Source organism: Asterias amurensis, chromosome 2 (assembly GCF_032118995.1).
Source record: "Asterias amurensis chromosome 2, ASM3211899v1".
NCBI classification, from domain to species: domain Eukaryota; kingdom Metazoa; phylum Echinodermata; class Asteroidea; order Forcipulatida; family Asteriidae; genus Asterias; species Asterias amurensis.
Genome location: NC_092649.1, coordinates 9,394,505 through 9,413,005, shown reverse-complemented (window position 1 = coordinate 9,413,005; position 18,501 = coordinate 9,394,505). Strand labels below are relative to the sequence as shown.

Here is an 18,501-nt window from a genome sequence, read left to right as displayed (position 1 = left end):
ACACTGGGGCGAACCCCTTAGACGAATGATATAGGATTTGAGGCATTGCATGGTCAGGTATCAATATATATTTGGTTTGCGGTAACACCATGTGTGTGTCTACTTGCCTACTAACTCCTTATAAGGGAATGCGTGATGTGGCACAACTGTTTCAGCCGTTGCTCTCGACCAATAGGAATGAACAAACTGTCTTATAAGAACAGGTGCAAAGCTGGCGTGTCACGCAGCACGCCCATGTTTCAACACTTTTTACTGGTCATAAACAAAGGTTTATACACACCCACGTGACGTGCTCTCCACCAATAGGAATAGGGAAACTGTCTGAGGTATTTATGAATATAGGTTTATAATTAACTGCACTACCGCAGAGTCAGTTCTTGAATTCATCGTCAGGAGACTGTTAAGTCGATCTTTCCGTCAAAGGATTTTGATTCCACTTGTAGATCATTTTTGTTGCCATGACATGAATCCCTACACACTGAATAAATGTGTATGTATTATAGTTTGCTAAGATATTGACAAAATAGGGACACCGCCAATATAGGGCTAGATAGCTCAGTTGGTAGAGCGCTGGCTTGTTAATCCGGAGGTCGTTGGTTTGAATCCCACTCTAGTCAATTCTTTGTTCAACCCCAAAAATAGTTTCAAAATTTACCCAGTCAGTTTCCCTTGTGGTTTATATTGATAATGTAGTTTGCTGTAGAAGTTTCAGTTTCATTAGTCAAGTGTTTGAGAAAAGTTTAACAGAGCAAATATTTGCATAATTCTAGTGAACATGCTAAAATAGTTTTCTAGCTTTCTACCATCATTATCTTTTAACTGTGTAAGTCATACATGTGCGTAAATCTGTGGGCACATGTGTTTTGTGTCGTACAAGAAGTTCCCAAACTTTCTAAGGGAAATCGGCAAAAGCCCAGTGGATTTAAACGCCAAGCTGGCAACACCCAATCTCTCTCATACAGACTTTAGTTTAGTGTCTATGTTTATGAGTTGCACAAATCAAGAAACTTTGGTTCAGTAACTAGATGACAATACTTATTCTAGTCGATGTGAAATCAGCTATGCGTGTAGTTGGTGAACATACCTGTGATCGAACATGACTGTTTCAAGTTTAAAAAGTTTATTCTGAGAAAGAATTACCTTTGTAGTAAATTGGTTCAGATACTTTTTTACCCCAAAAAATATTTAAATTTAGAAGCAATCCATGCATGAATCATTTTTTAGATTTCTGTAAATCTGCGACCACATAGCATTATTTTGCTTCCGACCATCCCAAACAGTTTGATTTATTTACTTTGTCTTTTGTCTTTAAGAATGTAAATACAACGTCTTGAGAGAGCGGCACTTTGTGGTCTGGAAGGGTGTGCTGACTGCTAAGGAAGAACCACTCTGTATTGGCAAGATGGTGTCTTACACATCCCCTGTGCTTCCTCATACACTGTAAGTAAATAGCAAACAGCATTTCGGCAATGTTTGTTCTGTCGCCTCATCTGGGCCCGATTTCATGGCTCTGCTTACTGTAAGCAAAGAATCAGTGTTAACAGAAGCAGAGAATTCAGTGCACACAGCAAGTGTATTTCACGAGTTAGCAGAGAATTTTGGCCTCTGCGCGTGCATACTCCATGTTACTGGGCAATCTACGCCGACAAGGCAGAAATTCGGCGCTTGCACGTAAGCGGAAAATGGTGATCGCCAGCGCAGAATTCGCCGGTAAGCAGAGCCATGAAATTGGACGTGCTCTTCATAGAAATGACTCCATTAGACCTTATCTGCATATAAAATCTACTGAGACATTGGTTAATTCCCTGGTCATGTGCCGCATAGATACCTGCAACAGTCTACTTTAAAGACTACTCAAACTGTTAGATTGCAGCGTGTACAAAAATTCAGCTGCTAGACTTGTCACCAGAAGTCAAACTTTAGAATTCTAACACCCATTCTAAATGATTTACATTGGCTACCAATACGGGCTAGAATAGATTTTAAAGTTGTTCTCATTTATAGGTGTATCCATGGCATTGCCCCTGTTTATCTTCAACGTTTAGTTCAGGAGTATAAAACAGCTAGAAATCTGCGATCTTCACATGAACCCCTTCTGACTCGCCAAGCTGTCAAGACCATTGTACCATTGTGACACAAACATTCATTCAGAAGATTATGAAAACCAGTTATGAAATAAGACGGTCGTCTGTTAGCTTAGCCCTTTTACTTATCGCTGTTGAAATAATTGTATTTGTCTGTATTCTCCGCAGCCCTTCGTCTTTAAACTTTAAGAACAAGATCTCCTTTGCCAAGATGCTGAGCTATTTCCCATCTGGGATCTTTGCCAGTGGAATACCTCTGACCTCTGACATCAGGGAAGGTTGGTTTAAAGATTAAGCCGTTCTTAAAGACAAAGTGTAGGCCAATATTAAAGATTAGCTTGAAAGCTCACTGATTGTTATTTTATATTTCTGCTAATTAATAAAGGTAATGAAACCAAGGATGCCCCATATGTGAACTTAATCAGTGGAGCTCGCAAGCATGAATAAACCTATAGGCAAGGGTGCTTGCTATGTGAACCAGAAACATCAGAGTTAACCCCTACTCTTCAACAATAAGTGTTCTTGGTTCTTTTAGTCCCATCTAAAGGGCAAAGCAATCGTATCTTGCTCAAGGACACAAGTGTTACGGCCTGGACTCGAAACCCACACTCTAATGATCAGAAACACCAGAGCTCGAGCCAGAGTACTTGAATGCTTTCATTACGCTCGGCCACTTCACACCCCTTTAAAGTTCATACCAGCACTAACTCTTCCCCCTAGAGAAAACAGCATCTGAAGACGCCCCCACCCCAAACTTCTCAAATTGTGTATTTTTGGCTTCTGTGTGAATGTGGTACATGTCTACTGGGTATGCATATGTACCATTTTTACACTCAAAGTTATCACCTGACAATCAGTTCTCAATCAGTATATAGCACCAAATACTGACGGGGAAAAAATTACATGTCCTTCAACGAATGATGTAATCTAGCTTACAGTTGTTTATCATGATGTGCATAAGCCTTTAGAATCTGACTGTTAACTGTACTTTTCTTTCTGATAGTCTGTCGGAGAAACAAGTACGTTGTTTACTGTGAGCTACAACAGATCAAGGAATCCCATAAGAGATTTGAGCATCTCTTGCATTTCTTGACACGTGAACAAGTGGTATGTGTCTATCCTAACAAAAGTAATATCTGACCATCTGTATTCATAAATTTCAGACTTTGATCTTTGATAGTTTAAAGAGCCAGCCTTTATTAAATATTACATTTAATACACCCCCACATGACCAGTCTTCGACTAATAATAATGATAATAATAATAATACGAAGAATTTATATAGCGCCCTACGGAGAACAGAGCGCTTTACATGAGACTATGACAAAAGAAAAACAAACAAACTAGGATGGGTGGGGAAACAGAAATGTCTTGAGGAGGCTTTTGAAAACAGGCAACAAGATCGCCTCTCGCAGACCCGCATAAACTTTCTGAGGTATTTATTAATTGGAGAAATTTGTTCATGAAATCACAACGCCAGCTGGCCACTTCAAGGTGAGGGCTTGTTTGATTTGGGCTGTTGAATCAAATTAACTGTCTGGAACAGGGTTATCCCCTTTGCAACCTCTTAGCATGTAGGCATGGGCATCATCCACTTGGAGCCTGGCTGGTAGAGCAGAATGCACCACCGTTCGAATTTTGTACACATATGGTCAAGTTCCTTGCTCAAGGACACAAGTGTCATGACCGAGTATCGAACGCACACTCTGCTGCTGAGAGCTCCAGCGCTTGGGTCTGGTGGACTAATTTTTATTGTTTGAATCTCTTGTAGGTCTTGAAGTGCAATCTTGGGGGTGGCGTCATGGTGTTCGTTCTACCCACCTCCCCGCTGTCGCAAAAGCTTGGCTTGACCAAAGGGGATTACCCAGACACTCTGCACGTTCTCTTCACATCCCACCTGCCCATGATTGGTCACATCACAGGTAAAAATTCAAAGCAGGGTTTACCTTTACTCTAATAAGTGACCATAAAAACTTTTGCGGTACGGAGCACTGCAGCTGTCGATAATGTTAAGAAATGATTCCCTTCCAAGGAGTGGAGTTTTAGATAAAGGGACTCAATAATGTAACCCTGAGGAATGTTTCATGCATGAAACGTTTCTCAGATTGTGTTTTCCTACTATGGATTATTCTTCCTGGGTGGACATAACCGCTCCTGATTTCAGTGGTATCTCAAAAATGCCACCACAGTTTGAAACAAAGTTTTCACAAGTTAGTTTTATTGTATAAACGTACATTTATTTTTGATTGAACCGCTCCAAAGATGTATCATTCGAATCTGTGTCATTTGATCTGTTAATATATAATAATAATAACACAATAATATTATAATAATAACAAAGTCTTATATAGCGCACGTATCTACCAACAAGGTACTCGAGATGCTTATTATATAACTATTATATTTTTTAAATATATATTTGGGTTGTGGTAACACCATGTTAATCCAATTGCTGGATAAATTATGTTCTGTTGAGAGTCTTGCCATATATTCTACTGTCGCAGAGTACATTTTTCGGTAATCCTAAAACTTCTCTACTGCTACAGATTAGATTTTGTTATTGGTATTTTTTTTCCATGGAGAAGTATCAACAAGACTGACTGGTTTGTTTGTATCCTTTACAGAGAAGGGCATCTGCATGCCTCCTGGCTCAAAGATACAAAGACCAATCTCAGAAAACCAACTCCTGGAGAAGAGCAGCAATAAGCAGCTGATGCTTCGCATCGGCCTCCTATCCATGTTCACAAGACAGACCCATGACCTCAAACGGCGAGAGTCGACTGAGATTCCGACCATGCAACCACAGCCGGAGGTATCAGCGAGCCTTTCAGCTTCTATGACTCTGCCCAGCAGCTTGACTGCGGAGCCGCAGAATGTCACGGTTATTGATTACAAACATGGGATTACAGGCAAGAAGGACCTGGTCTCGACGTATAAGCCGAAACAAGACCTCGCCGACGTCAGTGTGCAACGACCTAAGAAAACACCTGTACCAGCTACGAGCCAATTGTCTGCGAGTGTTCATAGCGTACATCCCATGTATGGTAGTCCATCAACCGGCTTGGAGCTGAAATCTGACGTGAATCCGGAAGCATCCTTTCACCCCATGTATAATGTGTCTGAGACGCCACCGTTGAAAGGTGCACCCCACCCGATGCATACTCCCCAGAAGCCTCACAAGACTGCCGAAACCTTAACTCTTACGCCCAAGGAGGGTACCCCAAAAGCTGCATCCCACCCAATGTACACCCCACAGCCAGAGTTGGAGCGTACTACCCCTGGAACCTTAGCGGGGACCCCAAAGGAAAAAATGCCTCACCCAATGTACTTGTCACCGTTCAAGGAAGCCGCACCGAAAGAAAAAGTTCATCCTATGTACAGTCATCACATTGAGGTGACTCCTCGAGGGATACCTGGAACTCCTTGCGTGGGCCCTGGGTTCCAACAAGGGGTCCCTGGGACTCCTCGCTTGGGCCCTGGAACCCCACAAGGGGTCCCTGGAACTCCTCTTGTGGGCCCTGGAACTCCTCACGTGGACCCTAGAAAACCCATAGGGGACCCTGGAACTCCCCGAGGGGTACCTGGAACCACTCGTGTGGGACATAGAACCCCTCAAGGGGACCCCGGAACCCCTCTAAGGGACGAGGCCATTAGCCCAAGATCAGCGATGAGAGACCCTCGCCTAGCTAATGGCCACCCACACTCACATTATCTGACCCCATTCGGGACAAATGACTACCAAAGAAGAGCAGGTTAGTGAAACATCAAGATTAATTAGTTATCTTATTTCAACACCCCACCTCGTGTATAACATTTTCTTTCAGTACATTAAAGTGTACATCACCCAAAATAGCTTTAAAGAAGAGCTTCAAGGTCAAGTTCAGTTTTGTGATGCACTCATTTTCTAAAAAAATATTACAGCGCTCTATCAACTCAGCTATTTAGCCCTAACTTTGGCTCCCTCAACTTCGGGGTCAGAAAACATTAGACCATCAGTATAGCTGAAGATCAAACCCAAGTTTTTGACACAACCTGGGATGCAGCAGAAGAGGGGTCACCCTACAAAGAGTAGTAAAGGAATATCTGAATCAGTGGTAATCATAACTTAACTTATGTTGCAGATATTTCCGGAGTCCAAACAGAACCTCCAAAGGTCTCCCGCTCTAGTAACATGGAGCTCGGAAGCATCTTAGACAAACAACAGGAGATCAAGAAGCTGAAAGAAGAGATGAAGATACTCCGCCAGCTCAAGGAAAACACGGTCGGGGATCAGGGCCTGGAGCAGCTCTACAACACCAAGGTGACGAAGCTTCAAGACATCCTGGCCGCCCTGCGTCAGGAGCGTGATCGTCTTAATCAACCTCAGGCCGAGGGAGAGAGAGCAGAGAGACAGCCTCTTGGCTCTCATCCTTGTCTCGGTGTGGAGAAGAGGCAGCTTGAGTCACATCCTCAGGCGGGCGAGGAGCGCCAGGGACAAGAGCAGAGTCTTGAAGGCAGCGGAAAGAAGAGCTTGGGGTACATCGGGTTGGAGGAGCGAGGAAGAGATCTATCTGACCAGGCGCCAGAAACGGAACGGGTGAGCAAAGTTAACTTTGTCTCTAACCTCCTAGCATTAAGCCAGTAAAGTCATGACTGGATGGACAAGTCTGATGGTCTTGTAATATTACTTTACTGTGTACCAAAAAGTTCAACAACAAAATTTGATGTTCACATATTGACTTCTGAAAAACATCAAATAAACATCTTTAAATTCTTTTGAGCTTCAAAGGTTATGTACCATTACTCACTACCTCCGGCATAGTTGTGTACATAATGATTATTACCTTTTTTGCATATTTTCAAGCCATGTAGGCACATCACAGTTCTTAAGAAGAAAAATAGCGAAATTTGAATCATTCATGATGAGGATTGTCTATCTCGGAAGTTGTATGTTCTTAAAACTAAACCTCTGTTTTATTTTATAGAAGGAATTGGGAAGACAGACTGTGCCTACAACTCCTGAGATGAGCGAGAATCCTTCTCTATTGCAGACCCCAACCTTGTCGACCAGACTGGCGGCAGACTCGACAGTCATTCCAGCTCTCTCCAAAAAAGTAAATGTGTCCATCGAAACGCTCAAAGCTGTGATTGAAAAGGTGTTGAACGATCCAAATCAGCCGACCAATGAAAAGGCGTCAGTGGAGGAGATCGAGGGCTCCAAAGATACCCCATCGTCATTCCCAGTTTCTATCCCACTCAATATGCTCTCTGCAGAGAAAGCATTGGAGGCAAAGAGTAGAACCAGAAATCGTAGCGGGTCCTCGCTGGACGGAAAGAAAAACTCAGGGCCTGAAGCCACCGTCAAAACTGCACATTCTGAGATTGAGAATAGAAGCGGTTCCTCCAAACGATCTTTTGTTGCGTTTGAAGATGTACTTGCTTCCATGGACAACTATATTCATACTGCAGCCACCGTCAAAACTGCGCATTCTGAGAGTGAGAACAAAGACAGAAGCGGTTCCTCCAAACGATCTTTTGTTGCGTTTGAAGATGCACTTGCTTCCATGGACAACTATACTAATACGTCCAAAAAACAGAAAAGATCTCATAGTCGTGATTCAGAGGTACCAGCTGCATCTGCTTTGCCGAGGACGCTGTCCAAGTTGGGCGGAAAGCAAGACGTCGAGGAAGAGAAAAACGCTGAATCGGACAGCGGTGGAACTCTTGACGATAGTGAGACCCAGAACCCTGAAGGAATGGAAAGCTTCATTGAGAAATTCAACAAAGACGGCCTGCTGTTGGACATCAACTCCGCCAAGAGAATACTGTCAAACCAGGAGGGCGGACTCGGCTCTCCGATCCATGGCGCCTCAGAGATGAAAGCCTTCCTGAATGTCGGAGTGAAGAGTGCAAGCAATCGCATCATCAGCGCAACCGAGATGAAGAGCTACCTCAATAAGAAACTCGTGGAGGTTGAGCGTGAGAAACTCAACCGAGGGAAGAAGGGAGCAACCTCTACTCGACGTGGGAAAGGCGGCAACAGTACAGAGCGGACAATTTCTGAAATTGATGCCGAAATTAAGAGACTTAATAAAGAGAAAGAACGCCTGAAAATGCACTGCTCCAGGAAAAGACACAGCAGTGGAGGTATGTATAAATAAATTTTAAAAAGTATTTGTTTAACTTTATATTTATAACTGGCTAAATGGTAGTTGAACAAGTTAAAAGGCTATGACTGCAGTTAAAAGGCTATGACTGGCACCCCTACCAAAAGTTTTGGCAAAATAGCACCAACATTATTTATTTTAAAGTAATAAACCACAAAAGACAAAGATATTGACAAAAAAGGGAAATCGTGAACATAAGGGCTAGATTAGTTGGTACAGTAACAGTATGTAAATCAGGAGTTTGCAGGTTCGAATTCCGTTTTAGTAAATTATGTTAGTGTTTAACCCAATCACATTAAAATTTACAAAGTCACTTCCCTTGTGGTTTTTTAATTGAAATTTCATTTTTATATACAATTATTCAATTGTTTTGGGTTTTTTTTAAAGCTTGACACTATTGGTAGTTACTCAAAATAATTGTTAGCATAAAAACTTACTTGGGAGCAAGCAATGGAGAGCTGTTGATAGTATTGAACATTGTGAGAAGCGGCTCCCTCTGAAGTAACGTACTTTTCGAGAAAGAAGTAATTTTCCACCAAAATATTTGAATTGGATTTCAAGACCTCAGAATTAGAATTTGAGGTCCCGAAATCAAGCAACTGAAAGCACACAGCTTCATGTGACATGGGTATTTTTTCTTCCATTATTATCTCGCAATTTTGACGATCAATTAAGTTCAAATGTTCACAGGTTTTTTATTTTGTGCATGTATGTTGAGATAGACCAATTGAGAAAACTGGTCTTTGACAATTACCAAAGGTGTCCAGTGCTTTTAATCTCAAAGTGGTTGCTTTTTTCTTCTTCAGGGAGTCATTCTGATAAGCCTGGCAAGCTGCCTTTCATTCATTCTGTTGACCTGAGCGGCCTTGGCCGAATACCCAAAAAGAAAACACCCTCCCCGGAGACAGTCCATGGTGCCCAGAGTCAGAATGCCCCAGTTCAGGGTGCCCCAGGTCCAACACAAACCCAAGAAGTTCTCAAAACCAAACCTAGTCCAGCAGATACTTTGCAGGAGGAAACTGTTGAGAGTGCTGTCAGCTTAGTGAAGGTCGTTCCGGATGATATTGCCTTGATGGTGAGCAACTCTCACCGAAAGAGCCCCAAACCCTGCTTCCTCATCTGCTCCAAGGAGATCCAGCTGAGAGGGGGTAAGGAGAAGGCGTTGCTGGAGACAGGGTTGACGAAGGACAACAAACCGTTGGCTGTCATGGTTCTGACCAGGAAGTACCTCCAGGCTGGGATGAAGGAGTGTGACTGGTCTGGTCACAGCCTCCAGGATTGTGTTGCGGATATACTGCATGCCAAATCCAGGTAAGATGAACTCTTATTTATGAAGGGAATAAAAGAGTTGTGGTTAGGTTTTCAACGGCCATTTAAACCAGGCAGGGTCTTGTTATGCTTGGCTTTAACAGCTCTGTGAAATTTGGCGTAGGACTTAAACCCACACTCTGCTGATCTGAAACACCAGTGCTTTATTTGACTGTGCTTGACCGCTAGACCCTCGCACACCTCTGTATCTCTACCACCGTCTTCCTTGTTTTAAGCAAGAACTTACAAGCTTTAAAACTTTCAAAACTTGAAAACCTTTTTATTACAGGAACAGTGAAAGAAGTGAGAGTGAACAGGAGATTCATTTCAGTCGGAATGCTCAGGCTGCCGTCAGGATTGTCTTTAAGAGGCAGAAAGTGACGACTGAACCCATAGGCAGACAGGTTTGTTACCCCCTGAAGACCTTCCTCTAAAGCTCGGTTCATAATTTATGCGAAAGCAAAAGCGAAGCAAATATCCTTCGGTCACATTTGGGAAAATGGCGTGGACCAATTATTGAGTCACCAACATTTGCATATGCATTCGTGTGAAGTATGAACCAGGCTTCATAGTTGATGTATTTAACCCTCTCCTAACCAAAGTCTTTTAACATAAACAACTACCAGTGCACTCTATGTTTGACTAACTCAAGCACAAAGCACACCTTTTCATACAACAGAGAGCTTGTGTTCAAAGGTCAATTTTACAAACTCTATTCCTTTCCGCACATAATTGTATAAATAAATGTCTTGCCTATTGAATTTTCTCTCATTTTATTCAAAACATAATTGAAATCGGCCAATTAATGTTTAGTTCTTGGTCTTTGTTTCTTCATTGTAGTAGCCCTTTTTTATTATTCTACCATGAATAGAAAGATTTTTGGATTTTTGGATAAGGATGTACAGAACTGTATATTTTTAAACAAATTACTTTTGTGCTCAGGCTTGAGTGCTTTCTTTGTGTTATCTTGGTCGACTAAAGGCGCCATTGGGGGCTGAAAGGGTTCATACGACACCACCACCCCAACCTGATATAGTCTCCAATGGGCTGCCAGGACTCGTCCAGATTCATAGGCCATAGCTATTTGTTTTTTGGGGAACAGCGGCATAATGATTAAATTTTATAATAAATTTGCGTGAGGAAAAAAACTTTTTGCGGGTTGTAATGGTGTAGAAATTATCTTATTTAAAGTAGGATGATTCTGACTGCTTTAACTTAAGATTCTTGGCTTTACATTTAACAGGTCATTGAAAACAATCAGACGGTGACGTTTAGCTTGTCTACTGGTGGAAAATCAGAAGCACCCTCTGGCTCCATCGACCAGGACCAAGATCTCATAAAAACAGACCAAATTTTGAAAATACCTTCTGGGGAGATTAAGAACAGTCAGGACCAGGTCCTTGAGGGCGAAGACAAATCAACGTCTCCCAAGAAGCAAGAATCTGCTGAGGAATCAGGTCATGTCGAAGACAGATCCCAAGAAGGCCAGTCTACAAACTTGGAGACCACGTCGAGTTCATTGGGACAGGGTGCAAAAGGGTCAGGTTCCCTGTTGGCTGACTGTGAGCAGGAACTTGATAAGGCTGTGGAGAGAGCATTAAAGGATGCTCTTATTATCAACGATGGGGCTTGCTTCTTTGGGGACCTGGAGAGTGAAGAAGGGGTTTCTGTCGAGATGAAACTGGACGAGGAGGCAGCATCAGGTAAGGCTCTCTTTTGTCAAAATATGTCTGTACCTTTTGTGTGTGTTTTTTTTTTAGGGGGGTTGTTTCCGGTCATCATATTTTTTTAAACTACGTCTTGGTACACTTTCTGCTGTGTATTTCTCACTTTGTATTGTTTCATTTGGGAATTATCTTTCATTAGGAAATCATCCCTGATTCTTCAGAATTATGAAACAACTTGTGAGTGAAATTGTGTCATTTTTTAAAGAGCTGACAGGACTCTGAGCTGCTGGCTAAAGGCCAGTGGTTTTAGTGTTGGGTCAATCAACAAATAACCAGACAAGTTCAGCGATCCTGTGTTTTTCAATTTAATAACAATACCTCACTGTGACATATCTTAAACGGAAAAATGTTAAAGTTTATGATACTGGTAAGCTTTGTTGCATGCTTGAGCAGCTTGGACACTTCAGGGTGCTATTGCAGTTAACGCAAATAACAATGAAAAGAATAACTTGCAAAGCACACATGATTGCTAAAAAGTAGGAGCTAACTCGCAACAAGCAAAAAGTGTATGCTCGCTTGCAACAGGCTAAAAGTAGGTGCTACCTTGCAACAAGCAATCGCAAATGAGAATACCCTTAGCTATGCATTTGTCTTAAAGGGAACAACCCAGAAAACTTATCATGAAAGAGTAGGGGTTAATTAACCTTGGTGTTTTGGGTTCATATACAGTAGCAAGCACTCTTGTTTACAGGTTTCCTCAGGCTTGAGAGCAACATTGATCAAATCCACTTGTAAGGCATCCTTGGTTTCATTTCCAAAAATATATGTGAATAATGATAGCAATAATTAATTTTATCACATTTGCGATCAAAATGCTTTTATACCGTGCTATTCACATTATGGGCGGTGTCCTCACGTGAAGTGATCTTAGCGGGTGTGATGGCTCCTCGGGGATTGACTGGTGCAACGGTGCACCATGCCAAAAAATCCACAGCCAAGCGGCAGAGTCGGCATCCTGTACAAATCTTGGAACTACAAAGCTGTGTTCTGGCCGTAGAATCTGGTGGTCTTGGACGAGGAGGAGGTGCATAGGGAAAGGGTCGCCAGCCCTTCAGCAGACAGCACGTGACACCCATGGCAAACACTGGCCTTAATGGGTTCTGCAGTCGGGGGCCATCTGTAGGGACAACCCGTCCTGCTTGTGCATTTGACGTTGGGCCCTGGGTAGCATCCATGTCAACTAGTGTGATGGGGGAGATTGTGGATGAATCTAGCAGTGTGCCTCAAACTGTTCTTGTCATACAATTGGCAACCTGCAATGGCATCACGAGAACGGGTGATAGTAGTCGAGCTAGTGTTAATGATGTTAGTATTGATATTGGTGATAATAGTGCTTGGCCTCACAGTACAATGTTAAAGTTTCTTGACCGTTTTAACAGTGTCTCTCTTTTTTTTAGCACAACATTTGGTACTTTTGGCTGTTCACTGATGCCAATGCTCATTTCTGATAACAGCGCTGTAGTTCCATCTAATCCTCCCGCTGCTATCAGATTATGCAATTAGAACATAATTACGTGTGTCAATGTCTGATGCACAATATTGTGTTTAAGATGTGCCGAGGGGGTCCATAATGAAAATGCCGATTCTGTGTCCCGCTTTCAGATGCAGTGGTTCAGGTCCCCGGGGTTGAATTGCACCATGACACCAATATCGGAGCACCGGCTCCTCCTGTATTAACAGGTGAGATGCAATGCCTTTTGGGTGTAGCGTTTGCTCCCAGGCCTGTATGCTTGGATTTTGAAAGAGAAAGGGCACCAAGGCATTTTCTCCTTGGTAAAGGGCAACCTTTGAGGAAAATGTAAATTTCTACTTGAGAATTTCAAGGGCACCAAGGCAATGGCCAGGGGGCATGGAGGCAATTGCCTACAATGGCTCCGTGAAGTATCAGACATGTGCTCGCAATGAACTTAAAACTTACCGAGTGGGTAGGAGGGGTTTTTTTTCCGGTCAAATTTATAACCGTGGCTTTATTTATTCCGTGGCTGTCCCTCAAACATTTAGCACCAGCTACAATTGCCAATTATGTATCAGGGTTGGGCTTACATCATAAGATTTCAGGGTTAGCTGATTCGACTCTAGATTTTTTGGTAATTTGTTTATTGGGTGTCGTTGAAACAAACCTTCCAGGGACTTAAGATTTTTTGGTTACCAAGTTGTTGATTGGGTGTCGATGGGAGAAACCTTTAAATAATAATAAATAATAATTAACCATTCTTATATAGCGCATAACACATAGAAATCAAACATGTCCCTAAGCGCTCTTGAGAAAAACACAACAGAATACAAAGACAGGGATATTCTTTAACCTATTACCATACAAGTTTATCCCAGTTTGAGAGCTTTGTCCGTTAGCATTCAGATGCAGGTCAAACTTATATTCGGGCCAAACCATGGCGTATTTCAGGGCTGTAAAGAGTAACTTTCATATATGTTCTTGGGCAGGAGATGTTTGGATCATCGGCGATTCAATCGTTCGCCAGGCTGAGTCCAGTCTACAGTGTACACCACAAGTTCGTTGGAATTGTAAAGACAGGGCTCTTCTTCTAGACATCAATAGTTTGTTGTCGTCTCTGGCTGTTTCTGGGCCTCCCCCAGCACTCATAATCATACATGTTGGCGCTAACGATCTCGTTCCATTAGATGTGTTTGGTATCCGCCAAAGTATACGTATTTTCATGGAAGATTGTCGAAGTCGGTTCCCGGGGGCTCAGATTGTGTGGTCTGATATCCTCCCTCGTCCGTGTTTTGTCGGTGCAATTTCGCAACCTAAAATGGAGAGGAAGCGTCGTTCTACTAATAGATGGGCGCGGTCTCTTAGCCGTCGCATGACGATGGTGAAGGTTTTGCATCACCCCCAATTCATGTGGTCTCATTTTCATTTGTTCGACTATGATGGGGTTCATCTTTCATGTGAGGGATTAGGTTTGCTCCGACAAAATCTACAGGCTTGCATTGAAAGTTATTACTCTTAAGTTACCATGATAGAGGCGTGTTGGTCCTTTCTCCCATGGATTGCATGGGGGCGATTGGCGTGAATGACAGGATAAGGACTTTCACTGTCTCGGTTTTTTTATATTGTAAAGTGAAGCTGAATTTGTAAGCAGCGTTTTGGCTCCTGCTAGTTCAGGCAGGGCTGCTACATGTGTATATCAACCGCAGTTGAGGCAGTGAATTTTTACCTTGCTTTTACTGGGTTATTATTAACCATCATGTTTTAAATTAGAATTAGATTATTCAATTTGCATGCTATGGACTGTACCAGTGCTTCCTTGTGTAGTGGGCTTGTAATGTGACATCTTTTTTGTAATTTAAATAATAATAATAGTGGCTTCTTATATAGTGCTAAGGTCCGTCATGTAGTGACGCTCATAGCCCTTCAACAATAAATTACCCCATGTCACTGGACCTTAATTATTCTTTAGACCATCTCAGCTCCCTGGGGAGTATACAACCTGTGCCATCAAATTTGTAGCGCACTGATGAGCTATTCAATCACAAGGACCAACTCTGCCCTCACAGGTACCGATTTAACCCCTGTGTAGAGAGAAGTTTACGGTTAAAGTATCATGCTCACAAGTGTCACGACCGGTATTCGAACCCATACCCTGCTGAACAGAGGGGATATCTGCCTGTGTTTGGTTATATTTACAGTGCCAGTGTGGCATGTTTGCTCAAATTTGTGGCAGCTTGGTTTGGACAGAGTTTTGTCCCATGATTTTTATTGGAAATAAATGTAGCTTTTTTTTTAAAAGCTTTTACAAAAATGTTTATACTGTTTACAGTTGTGTATCATTTGTGTACTGTCTGAACCCAATCTTTGAGTTGCCAACATCACCATAGAAACTTGCATTGTATTTATAGTAGGGTTTTCTGAGCTCAATTCTGAACATTTTTGCTGTGTCACACCTGTATTCAGTAGTAGATTTTCGCTATGCACACCTTTGAAAATTTGTGTTTGTGATTTGCTGTAGAAATTATTTTCTTTTCATTTTAGAATTGCATGAAAGATATGTCTCTTAATTATCATTATTTTTGTTTCTTAGATAAGCAGAGGCACTTCTGCAATTTTTCTTTCATTGTCCATGTTTCATCTCTTTAAAATTTCTCTGAACTACTCTTGCAGGGTGTAGCCCATCTTCAGTTTAACACGCCTGTCTGAAAAAGACTTTAAAAAAAATTCAAGAAATTCACAAGAATGTTTTTATTCTTAAGTTCCAATCAGAATAATTATTATTATTTTTTTATTGTGGATGAGTGGGTCAAAAAAAAAAAAAAAAAAAAAAAGAAAATTGAAGAGAAAGCAATAATTTTTCAAGGAAGGTGAATACCCTGCAGGCTCTTACAGTTAGTCTGCCTTTTCCTCGCTGTCAACCATGTTTTGATATTTGTCTCGAGCCTTGTGCAAAATCTCAAAACTTTTCTCAACTTGTACTTGCTGGCTGGAAGATAGGAAAACCATTGAAAAGTCTTGAGCTGGGAGAACATTGATCTGAATCTTTGCTTGATTTGAGGCATTAGTTTATTCTTTAAAGAGTTAAATAGTCTTTTAATATTTAAAAATCACAAATTGGGGGGGGGGTGGGTGAGTCAAAACAATTTCGAAAAAAAAGATCAAAACTTTTAACATTGATTTATATAATGGCCCCTTAGTGCAATCTTGAATTCTACTGTCCTGTCAAAAAATCATCGGCTAAAAGCACTAAACACAGGTTACTAATTCACCTTCATGTAAGAAGCTTCATGAGAAAAATTTAAATAAACTCACCCAATCAAAAACAGACCTTTTCATTTGAAATGATATCCCCTTCTGTCTCCAGGAGAAAAAAGTCCCACTGAAGTTCCCCACCCTGATGAGAGGAAGAGCAGAGAATCCAATAAAATACCGGTTCTTGGTTTTAAAGAAACTGAGGTTGTTGATGATACCAAAATAGGGGAGAAATTGCCGCCCGATGGTAGCCCTCAAACCAAGCCTACTCCCAATACAAGAGAGTTCCTGAATATGACGCTAGATGACTTTCTATCGTCACAAGCTTCCTCATCTACCTCTTCCAAGAATCCGAAGGACAAAAATGCAGTCCAGGTGAAAGGTTTGGAGCCCAAAGTCAAAGAGCTGAAGAGTACAAAATCTGACTCAACCGCTGCGGCGGTGGGGACTAAGAAGCCAACAGATGCAAGTGATGGCAATGTTAAAGAAGTCGTTCAGAGTACTTTGTATAAATCTGCTGCTAGTATGAAGGGGTCTCGAGCGTCTCGTCGCCATCATCCTTATGAGAGACGGAAGGAGATGGAGGCAGTGGACACTAGCTTCAGCAAAAGGCTGGCCGTCCCCGAACTCAGGAAGCTGATGCAGAACTACACCATCGCTGCGTACAAGGATCGCAAAAGAAACCGACACCACCACGATAACGAGCCGGACTTCTTCAATAGCCCCCGAAACGATCCAGCCCGATTCAAGAACGTCGCAAAACAGTTCAGTCGTGGTGGCAGCCAGGAGAAGACCAAGGAGGAAGAGCAACGGGGCGATGTGAAGAGTCTGGCCTCGAGGCAGGAGAAGAAGAAAGAGAAGCTGAACGAGATGGAGAGAGAGATGAATCATGGAGGGGCCAAGACGGAGGAAGTCACTCCCGAGAATACCGAGGAGGCGTTTCAAGAGGAACAGCTTTATTATGAAGATAAGGTGAGAAGGAGAGGCTGGAATAGGCCGAGTCCTCTGTCCTCACTACCCGTTCCTTGACCAAACCCTAAGTCACCGTGGTCCAGTGGTTAGGCTGCAGGACTTGCAATCGCAAGGTTGTGGGTTCGAATCCTACCAGGCTAACCACTGACTTCACAATGACTACAATAAGAATTGCCATCTAGTTTCTGAATCACAACTTTTTGATTTGTGCAATTCATAACTTTAGATGTAAAAACCAATGATTGTATGAGAGAGATTGGCTGTTGCCAGCTTGGTGTTTATATCTCCTCGTGGGAGATCATTGAGTTCCCTTGACGGGAAGATCATCTAAACAAACAAAACACACTCCTGTTCATTTGTTTTGCTTGAGTTTGATTGACCATGAAGAAAGGAATCATAGAACCAGACTCGGGTGACCAGTCTCAGTACGTTTACAGGGGTCGATTTCTCAAAGAGTTAGGACTAGTCCTAGTCCTAGGAGATATACAAATTGCATGGATAGTCCTAACTTAGGACGAGTAACTAGTCCTAACTCTAGATAAGACTAGTCCCAACTCTTGTTGAAATCCACCCCTGATCTTGTTCAGAGTCCAAACTATTGGTAATTAAATTAAGTGGGAAGTTTCCCAAATAGAGCATGGGGTACTGGGGGTCAACAGTGGTGACTTTTGCCAGGTACTTTGCAATGTTTAAAAACTGGACTCAATTTGTAGTAATTTCGACCCTGTGGGGGCAACTGTGAACCAAGTTTACATGAATCAAAACAAATTAAAACAAACAGGTCCAATTTCAAGCATCTGCTTAACCACAAACCAGCCAATAAGTTTCCCTGCCAACAGTACATGTCACAAGTACAGATTCTGACTGGTTCCCTGCTTACTTTTGCTTAGCATACTAAGTTTTAAGTTATGCTTTTAGCATCTCTATGACATGGTCAGTACAGCTCTTTGGCTCTTTGGATTCGTGTCTTTAGTCATGGTGGTAAATACAAATAAGTGAACTCTCTAACATGATACAGTATCAATTTTTGCGAAGAGATGGACAATCCAATGCTTTGTGTTCATAGTTCTTTTTTATACTTTTTTCTCTTGCCAAATTATTCTATAATCCCCTACCCCTCCTGTTCCTGGTCCTTTCACCCTTTTCCCACCCCCTCGGCCCCAGGTTGATCCCAGTCCTGCATGCAAGACAGAGAGTCGAGGCCAGCCAGCCACTCCTATCAACCAAGCATCGGGGAGATCGCAACAACCAACAGGCAATACACTTAGGCATGCAGCCATTCTATGTTTAATTTTCACCATCATACCCCACCTTAGATATATAGGATCACCCTAATATTTTGTTGGTTTTATTCAATGTTTGGTTTTTTAAATGTATTTATCCTTTTTTTTAACTTGGTTATTGCATGACTTCATTCTGTAATTGTGCAAGTTGTATTGTTGCAGTTCATTGTTCAACTCGGGGCCTAATAACACTCCGCACTAATGACGTCATTTTTACCCCAAAATACCAGGCTATCAGCCCAATATTCTACCACTTGCGCGATCACCACATCATCA

The 18,501-nt window shown here is 42.1% G+C and overlaps 1 protein-coding gene and 1 non-coding gene across 5 annotated transcripts in view; both read left to right on the top strand.

The window, feature by feature from the left end:
- Positions 1-18,501, top strand: part of LOC139953854 (uncharacterized) — a 67,160-nt gene that overhangs the window by 20,694 nt on the left and 27,965 nt on the right. For 3 of the 4 annotated variants that reach the window (XM_071953454.1, XM_071953438.1, XM_071953446.1), the window contains exons 9-20: positions 1,314-1,440; positions 2,253-2,362; positions 3,088-3,191; positions 3,856-4,006; positions 4,709-5,836; positions 6,206-6,660; positions 7,049-8,210; positions 9,037-9,541; positions 9,828-9,942; positions 10,782-11,241; positions 16,083-16,942; positions 18,107-18,197. In XM_071953454.1, the coding sequence (XP_071809555.1) occupies positions 1,314-1,440; positions 2,253-2,362; positions 3,088-3,191; positions 3,856-4,006; positions 4,709-5,836; positions 6,206-6,660; positions 7,049-8,210; positions 9,037-9,541; positions 9,828-9,942; positions 10,782-11,241; positions 16,083-16,942; positions 18,107-18,197 (5,268 nt within the window). The remainder of the gene's footprint in view (positions 1-1,313; positions 1,441-2,252; positions 2,363-3,087; positions 3,192-3,855; positions 4,007-4,708; positions 5,837-6,205; positions 6,661-7,048; positions 8,211-9,036; positions 9,542-9,827; positions 9,943-10,781; positions 11,242-16,082; positions 16,943-18,106; positions 18,198-18,501) is intronic. The other variant, XM_071953461.1, reaches the window with a different exon arrangement.
- Trnan-guu (transfer RNA asparagine (anticodon GUU)) lies at positions 545-617 on the top strand. Its single transcript has one exon. It is a non-coding gene; the product is annotated as a tRNA-Asn (tRNA).